The sequence below is a fragment of the Chrysoperla carnea genome, chromosome 3 (genome assembly GCF_905475395.1).
Source record: "Chrysoperla carnea chromosome 3, inChrCarn1.1, whole genome shotgun sequence".
Taxonomy (NCBI): Eukaryota; Metazoa; Arthropoda; class Insecta; order Neuroptera; family Chrysopidae; genus Chrysoperla; species Chrysoperla carnea.
Genome location: NC_058339.1, coordinates 39,043,940 through 39,053,303, shown reverse-complemented (window position 1 = coordinate 39,053,303; position 9,364 = coordinate 39,043,940). Strand labels below are relative to the sequence as shown.

General features: G+C 29.6%; 1 protein-coding gene across 1 annotated transcript; it reads left to right on the top strand.

The window, feature by feature from the left end:
- Positions 1-333: 333 nt before the first annotated feature.
- LOC123296026 (zinc finger protein 665-like) lies at positions 334-8,711 on the top strand. Its single transcript, XM_044877488.1, has 8 exons — positions 334-451; positions 1,228-1,990; positions 2,138-2,557; positions 3,014-3,197; positions 5,029-5,107; positions 5,698-6,406; positions 7,130-7,549; positions 8,480-8,711. The coding sequence occupies exons 1-8, from the start codon at positions 425-427 to the stop codon at positions 8,659-8,661; spliced, it is 2,784 nt and encodes a 927-aa protein (XP_044733423.1). The 5' UTR covers positions 334-424; the 3' UTR covers positions 8,662-8,711.
- Positions 8,712-9,364: the final 653 nt, after the last annotated feature.

Sequence of the window (9,364 nt, the reverse complement as noted above, 5' to 3'; positions counted from 1 at the left end):
TGGCTTGAGGAATATAATTTTGTAAAAAATTAAATTGAGAGCTGGTTGATTATAGTTTTCGAGAATGGATCGGCCAGTTTCATTTAAGAGATTATCCATGTACCTTTTCAAAAGTTAACTAGGCTTCCCCTCAACTATATTATAAAAATAAATCATTGTGAAAATACTGAAAGAAAATTTCTCCTTAAAATCTATCCCAGTAGTTAGAAACATCTTGCAGCATTCTGTATATTTATTTACAATTTTCCACATTTTAAACAGTTCAATTCACCTATTCTTAAACATTTAAAATTTATTGGACGATGATGGTATAAACGAAAACTTTTGAAATATGAATGAAATATTAGAAATTAATTTTCAAAAGATTTGCAGAACATGTGTAATAGAAAAACAAAGTTTGCAAACAATTTTTCATGTTATCGATATGCTTAAGGAGTGTACTTCACTACAGGTAAGTTAAGTTTCAAAATTTTTTTTTGATACGGAAAATTAAAGTATTAAAAAAAGCTACCAATATTTACATGCTAATGGACAAATTATTTCAATTATTTACATATTAAAATTGTTATTTGAAAATGGATACATATGTAAGGAGAGGCTCAATTTTTTTAAAACAATATTAAGGTTATACGATCACGTAACATGCCCACAGAGTAGAATTATACAGCATTTTGCACGATGTCTTTAAATTACAGTGATTATTCGGATAGTACGAATACGAAATAACGTCATGATTTTTGTGTTTTTATAACAAAATGTGAAATACAAACGCCACACTTTCTAGAAAACTATAAATAAAATTAAAAGGGAAATTTTAATTATGAAAATGGGATACGAGAGGGACTTTTGCCCTTAATTTACCAAGTGGTAAGCTTGTTGCCAAATAGCTTCTTGGAATAGTAATAGTAATAAATTAATAGGAGTACCCATAATTAATCCATAAAATAATCTAAACTTGTATGCTTCAACGTTTAAAACATGTAGGGCCAAAATAGTTTTTAACTTATTTTCTGTTTTAATTGGCCATAATTTGAAAAGTTGACCGTTTACCATGGAATTATAGATATTGGACTGTCTAGGGAGCCTCAAACGCCCAGGCAATTAAGTGTCCATAATTATGAGTATCAGCTTGTTCAGGGGGTCATTGGCAAAATTGTTCGCTACTTGGCAGGCGATCATCCCACGTTAATTCTAGGTTTCATTGAAATTTTTTTAAATAAATTTCAGGTTGAAAAAGATGATGGTTTACCAGAATTAATTTGTTTGGATTGTATTGATAACTTGAACAATGCTTTTAAATTTCGAAAGCAATGCGAGTTATCGGATCAAAAATTACGTGAAGTTCGTTGTTTCATAAAAACTGCTGTTAAAATTGAATCTAACACATTGAATAATAACGAACAATCCCAACAAGACGATAATATTAATTTTGATATTAAATCCGAAAGTTCTGATTGTAAAAATGATATTGATTTCCATGACACAAGTAATGTAATTCATACGGATCTAGACACTGACGATGAAGATGAATCCTTAGCGAAAAGATTATTAAAACAAAATTTAAACCGAAATGAAAATATTATTGCTGCTAATGTTAAGTCTGAAAAAAATGAAAATATTTCAGTTGAACCTCTTAAGTCAACACAAAATAACAATAAAGTTGTGAAAACATCAGTCCGGGCTAAGGTTCGACCTCCTAAAAAAACTAAAAAACTATATAAAAAAGAAATAATAACTGAAGGTGGTATACCATGTTCTGAATGCAATAAAAGTTTTGAACTTGAATCGGATTTAGAAATTCATATGATTACTCATCAACAAAATATGGATGAATTAATTTGCACAAGATGCTCTAAAACATTCGATAATATAAAAAATTTACGTAAACATGTTCCTATACATATGACAAACAAACCATATCGATGTACATTTTGTCCAAAGAGTTTTGCAGGAGCTGGTGATCGTAATCGACATATTAGGACTCATACAGGTAAAAAATAATTTTTTTTAAAACATGTAGATTTTAAAAATAAGGGAGTGCAAGTTTGGTACGAGTCAAAACAGACTATATTTTATAGTCTTGGAAAGAAATGACGGAAATTGTTGTTATATTTATATATATTAATTTTCATTTTAGGTGAAAAACCGATGGTATGTTCCGTTTGTGGAATGTGTTTTGCAGATAGTAGTGGTTTATCATCACATATGAGGCGACACAGTGATATAAAAAAATTTGCTTGTACAATGTGCCCCAAATCATTTTCACATCGATTTGCACTTAGGCAGCACATAAATACGCATACCGGTGAAAAACCATACTTATGTACTGTTTGTGGTAAAGGTTTTACACAATCTTTTCATGTAACAAAACATATGCGTGTTCATACTGGTGAATTACCGTTTCCATGTACAAAATGTGATCGAAAATTTCGATTACACGAACATTTAAAAATGCATGATCGCATACACACTGGAATAAAACCATATGTATGTAAAATTTGTGAAAAAGAATTTGCTAGACCTGAATCATTGACAATACATAATCGATCACATACAGGTAATTATTATTTTGTAGTTGCTACTGTTGTCACAATACCGCGCTTTCAAATCCAGCTTGAAGTATTTGGGCGCCTCATATTGAGCCTCATTCCGTTAGAGCAAACATTATTCGAATCTAGCTTCTCCGTGATATTAGCGAGAATAAAGTGCAATTTGTAACCGCTTCCCACGCTAATAAATTTTACAAAAAACTATAAGCAACTTATTATGTTTTTTTTCGATATCCCTAACCATCTCTGACGCTAGGCAAAATATTAAGAATCGACCCTATTTGTCAATTTATAGTAGGCTGAGTTTAAAGTTCAAATTTCGGTTAAGTATCTTGTGATCCATCATTCTGTATAATTGTGTATAAATTCAAATAGACATTCCTATAAATAACGAAATTATGAGGGTGTTTTAATCTTAAATGAACTACTTTTAGTTTAGTTCATTTGTTATTTTTCAATTTTAGGTGAGAGGCCTTATGCTTGTACTATGTGTGATAAAAGATATGTATCAGCCAGTACGTTAGCACAACATAGACGAGCACATAATAAAAAGAAAAACGAAAATGAAAAATTTATGAGCGCATTTTTATTGCAAAATATGTCAATGGGAACTGATTCCGCTGTACAATCATATGTAAATAACAACGATTAAAGATGGATTTGATGAATATGTTATGGATGAATGGAATGGCACAGTAAAGAATATACATCTATCATGGGTTTATTGGTCATGAAAATTAAAAAAAAATGAAAAATTGAAGAAGTTGGCTCAGGCAGTTAAAACTACTAAGGAAATAACAATGATTGCCAAATCTAGGCTTCTTAAAAGTTTCGAGAAACATACTATTTGACATCCTGCGTACATACCTAAACTAATTTTTTATATTTTAATGATCCCACTTGTTTGGCTTGTATAGAGGACGATGAAACCTCAATATAAGTTATTTACACTTGTAGAAACCTGCTGGGCGTCAGATTCAAAATGTGTGGGCCCGAAACCTTGAATTTATCAATCCTAGGAGAAATCCTAACGAAGAAGCTGTGAGCTTTCTACGTGGAGTTTGACCTCAACAGAATCCTATAACTTCATCTGCTTAAAATATCTCTAACCCGGAGACGTCCCGCTTCAGGTTGACAGGTTATTGTCAAGGAGGGCACAGAGGACCTCTTGGTCTAGGTGCTAGGGGCCCATTTGCGGTACCCCTCTTATGTTTTATTAATATTATTAACTTATTTATCTATGTATACCTGAACATCATCCTTATGATGTTCTTTATTATAAAACTTTTCCATACGTATGGTGGTGACGAAATTTGTTTATTTTAAATCTTGGAAAAAGATTATAACTTAAAGGTTCGTTACTTTAGTTACGATAACTCTTGTCACTATTAACAATAGCATACATTTTAATAGTTTCTTTGATATTATTTAGGATGGCAGATGCCATAGAATATGGTTCTTGAAAGTGTTATTAAAATCCGAAGTGTTTATTTTGAGTCCTTTTCAATACAATGTATTAAGACAAAAGAAATTTAAAAACAATTTGATATATTTGTTGATTTTTTGAATTTTGCGTACAAAATAAAACAATTTTGATAAAGATAAGCCATGATTATTTTTTATACCCAATATACAGTGTGTCCCGAATAGAGGTAACTATACTTTAGTCTAAAATTTGGTATCACTATTTTTTTTTTGGGTAAACTACCCTTCGTTTTTAAAAGTTGACAAAATGTTACTAAAAAAAGTTACTCGAAATTAACAATTATGACTCTATACAAAATATCAAGAAGATCTTTCCAACTTTGACAATTCCATTCTTATTGAATGTTTACCCGAGAAAATAAATTTTCTTTTTAATTTTCTAATCTAGTCCACAAAAAAATACGTACTCTCGGATAGTACATGTCAATTGATTTATTATTATTTTCTTTCTAACATTTTTTTATAATTAGAGCTTTTGTTTAAATAAAAAATGATGCTATAATTAAAGTACACGGATCTTCTTGATATTTTGTATAGAGTCATAATTTTTAATTGCGAGTAACTTTTCTTAGTAACATTTCGCCAATTTATAAAAAAGAAGGGTAGTTTACCAAAAATAAAAATTGTGATTCCAAATTTTTGGCTACCCTGTACATTAATAATAAGAGTAATCACGACTAGCTAATTCTTACTGATGATGACTACATGGTAGTCGAAATACGTATTTATAAAATACAAAAAACTTATCTAGGAAATTGGGGCAAAAATCGAAATTTATTTCGAAATATCCTAGAGTTCTCATTTATTATCTTTGATAATATTTATATGGTTTCCTTTATTAATGTCAATATGCTGTCCAGCACGATTTGGAAACATGTTAAATGAAAATTATTTACATGTATTCATTGTTTTGATATAATTGTGCAAATTGATTAAGAAATTAAAATTGAATTATGGATGAAAATACAATCATAAAATTTCAAAGAATTTGTAGAACTTGTATTATTGAAAAAGATAATATGCAAACAATCTTCCACGTTATTGATATACTAGAAGAGTGTACATCAGTGCAAGTAAGTTGTAGATAATTACCATGAATTATATGAATTACCATGAATAATCAGAATTTATAAAAAATTTGAGCTTAAACAATCAATAAAATGTGCTTTATTTATTGCTTTCATTACTTTACAGCACTTTTTTTAAAAATTATTTCGCACAACCAGTTTTTTTTTCAACCACCTTAACATTGAATACGATTAAGATAAAACGAACCTGTGGGATGACATGGTAATACAAAATTTTGTCGATAAAATTGTCAAAATTTTGTGTACCTAGTGCGACCTTTGAGGTCCACACAAATAACTTCCCAGCATAATAATAAAAAATAGAAAAATAACCGAATAAATTTCGACCGACTCGAAATGGCTTGACCGAATGTTATAAAATATTTTTCGAATCATATTGCCGTTAATGCGTTTCGATCGGCACCTCAACAAAATCGATATCACATTTTGATCGCCCGATATCGATCAGGAAAAAATTTAAGAAGAACAAAAATTGATATAATTTCTCGTTCGTGTGATATCGACAACGAAAAAAATGAACCGTAAAATTTTTTCAAACCGGGCCCAATATTAAAACACTTAACTAATCTTTCTAGGTAAACATGGGCGATGGTTTGCCAGAATTAATATGTTTAGAATGTCTTAATCGATTAAATAACGCTTTTGAATTCAGAAAACAATGTAAAATTTCGGATAAAACATTGAATGAGTTAAAGGCATCTGTTAAACTTGAAGATAATAAATCATTGAATAATGACAATAATATTGAAAACAAAGAAGTGAATATCAATTGTAAATCAGAGAAATCTTATAGCAACAATGATTCAGATTTTAATAATTTTGATGAAGATAGTGAAGATGAGCTTTTAGTTAATAGAATTAATCAAGAGGATAAATCTTTACAAAATTTAGCTAATAATAAAATAAATCCACTTAAGTTACAAAAGGATCTTGATGAATCGAACAGTAATTGTGAAGTTTTGAAAAATGGCAGAAGAAAACGGTTAAAATTAATTAAAAAAACAATATCGAAAAGAAAAATAAAAAATAATATCCAAGATGGTATACCTTGTCCAAAATGCAATCATAGTTTTGAATTAGAATCTGATTTGGAAATTCATATGATTACGCATCAAGTATTGCATGAACTGAAATGTCCGAAATGTTTGAAGAGTTTTGATAATATAAAAAATTTAAAAAGGCATCTTAATATTCATATGACTAATAAACCGTACAAATGTAATGTTTGCAATAAATGTTTTGCTGCACCAGGTGCACGTAGTCGACATTTACGTGTACATACAGGTATATACGACTCAAAGTTTGAACAAAAATTTAAGAATTTTTCGACTTAAGATTGGCGTATTTATTCATGCGGTACAAGCAAGTTACCTTGAAAATATAATAGGGAATATTCATGTATTTTTTTATATTTTTAATTCATTGTTTACACCGTTATAACAAAGTAAAAAATATAAATACTGCTTAAAAATGCTGTATTTAATTGGCGCTCTCTGTTGATGACGTATAAGTACGTGATCTGTCAATTGGTGATAGTTCAATGTATAATTTACACTTTTAAAAAATGAATTTACAACACAGAATTTACACTCGTTATTATTAAGTTTTCTAATAATATGCCGTAGAATAGTATAATTTAATGAAATACCATATAAAATGTAAGTAATTCATATCATACAGTATGTCAACAAATTTGACAAGTCTGTACTTTGATGTCACGTCCGTATAAAAATTTGAATTTCCGTTTTAAAAATGTCCAATCATTAAAGTTACGGAAGAAAAATATTTGGACCAAATTTAAATTTCATGAATATTCCCTATTGAAATAAGCGAAAATCTGTTTAATTCATATTTTATAACAACTAATGTTCCTAAACTATGAATTTTTTGTAACTTTTTATAGTTTGTAATATGACTATGAAGACTATGAACCCGATTGCTATTTTACTTTTAGAATTTTATATAAAAAAACTTTAGAAAATAACCTGAGAAAATAATTATTTTTAGGTGAAAAACCAATGGTTTGTTCAGAATGTGGAAAACGATTTTCAAATTCTGGTGGATTATCAGCACATATGAAGTATCATAGCGGTATTAAAAATTTCACTTGTACAGTTTGCTCAAAATCATTTACTTTTCCATTTGAGCTGCGATGTCATATGAGAATACATACTGGCGAAAAACCTTATTTATGTACGATATGCGGAGAAAGTTTTTCTTTAGCATATTGTTTAACAAAACATACACGTAAACATACAGGCGAACGTCCATATTCGTGTACTGAATGTGAAAAGAAGTTCAGGTTGAATAAACAATTAAAATTACATATGCGTACTCATACTGGTGAAAAACCACATGTCTGTAAAATTTGTGAAATTGGTTTTGCTAGACCAGAGTCACTTGTTCGACATAGTCGATCGCATACTGGTATGTATAATAAACATATGTCAACCAACTAGCTTATTTAGCCGTTCAATTAACAGTCTAGTCTTTTTATTAAACGGCACCGATCAACTAGCGATCTGAACAATATTCAGCCATTCAATCAAACAGCTAAGCAAATGATTTGAAAATTTCTATTCAAAACTGGTTTTCACCACAAGAGTTCACGGCAGTGCTCAGGTACAAGCAATGGCGACGAAATTTCAAAAAGTCAATTTTTTTTTTAGAGTCATGGCAAGGCAGTCATTCTTTGGTGACAAGGTATTCCAAAAATGTAATTGTAAGCCCGGTGTAAATCAGTGTCGCAATAACAGATGTACTTATTTTAAAACCAAAGTTCTTTGCGGATCAAATTTCATAAAAGTTTAACTTGCGTTAATAATATTTTTTAATTACTTACATGTGTACTTTGTTATTGAGTTACGCTATTTGATCTCATGATTACCAAATAACGATATGTTATATTTTAAACACACGTAAATAAAAATAAACAATTTTCCAAGTCAGATATTTCATCTGTTTTTATCAAATGCCCTATTGTATGAATGGACTAAGTATCAGCCAGCCAGTTCATTGAATGTTGTAATAGGCGGCGTGGCTGAATATCATTTAGGCCGCTAGTTGATCGACGCCGTTTAGTAAAATGGTTTAATGGCTTAATTAAGTTAGTTTGCTACGACATAATGTGTTTTTTTTTGTTTTGGTGATACACTGAGTGTAAAATAAATAAAATGAAAGTGTAAATTAGTATGTACTTGGTGTAAAGTAAAATAACTCGGGTACGAAAATTAGAAAAAGATAGTCTTAGTATTTTAATAGCACTATCCTCTTTAGTTACACTGAATGTAGTACACCGAAGCAAGAAGAATAATTTAAGTTTCATTTTAAGTTTTTTTTGTTTGTGGTATATTTTAGGAGAAAGACCTTATGTATGTAATATTTGTGGGAAAAAGTTTACATCGGGCAGTAATCTTACACAACATACTAAAAGATTACATAATAGATCGAAAACAGAAAATGACAATTTTATAAACACATTCCTCTTACACAATATGGTATTAGAAACAGATGTCGGTCCAACAAAGCAAGTACAATAAAATTGCTTCTATAGTAAATTGGAAATTAGTGGCCAAAGTACTTATGTAAATTTGTATAGTTTAAATTTTGTTAAATAAACCTAATAAGTAAAAATTTTGAATAAAATTTTGTTTGTTTGAATTTTGTATAGATTCCCTACTTGAGCATTTCATTATACACTCACAAAAATCGCACGGATTTATATACAGATATAAAATGTACAGTTTTTATGACACAGAGGAGTATACGTCATCACCGGCTATGGCAGTAGAATAAATAGGCTGATTAATAAAATTTTGTTTTCATTTTGTAAATACATATCCTTCAGGGCCTAAAATTAAAATATTTAGCTTAAGGCCGTTACAGCTAAACATAGTATGGCAGCTATTATTGAATTGGAGCTACAGGCGAGCACAATGAGCTCCGATGCCGAAGGCCCAAATCAGGTAGTATTAACTTTAATTGAACAATAGAAGTACAGTTTGTGTTTAGCGGGCGCAAGCATAGTATAGCTACTAATGAAATGGAAGTTACAGGTTAATTAAGATTAACCGCTGATCAAAAATTATAATCAAATAAACTGTAGGTTAAACGAAATTCATCGGGTCATCTAGTAACAAATATAAATCAAATCATTATTGTAACAAACTTTTTAAATATTGTGAAATATAAATAAAATTTTGTAAATTAGTAATATTTTATCGACAGTATAAATTACTTAGG

Excerpts from the sequence above, each read along its gene's own strand:
- LOC123296026 (XM_044877488.1), top strand. The coding sequence starts at position 425 with ATGCTTAAGGAGTGTACTTCACTACAG. Across the intron at positions 5,108-5,697 it reads AAGAGTGTACATCAGTGCAA|GTAAACATGGGCGATGGTTT; the intron begins GTAAGTTGTAGA and ends TAATCTTTCTAG. Across the intron at positions 7,550-8,479 it reads ACATAGTCGATCGCATACTG|GAGAAAGACCTTATGTATGT; the intron begins GTATGTATAATA and ends GGTATATTTTAG.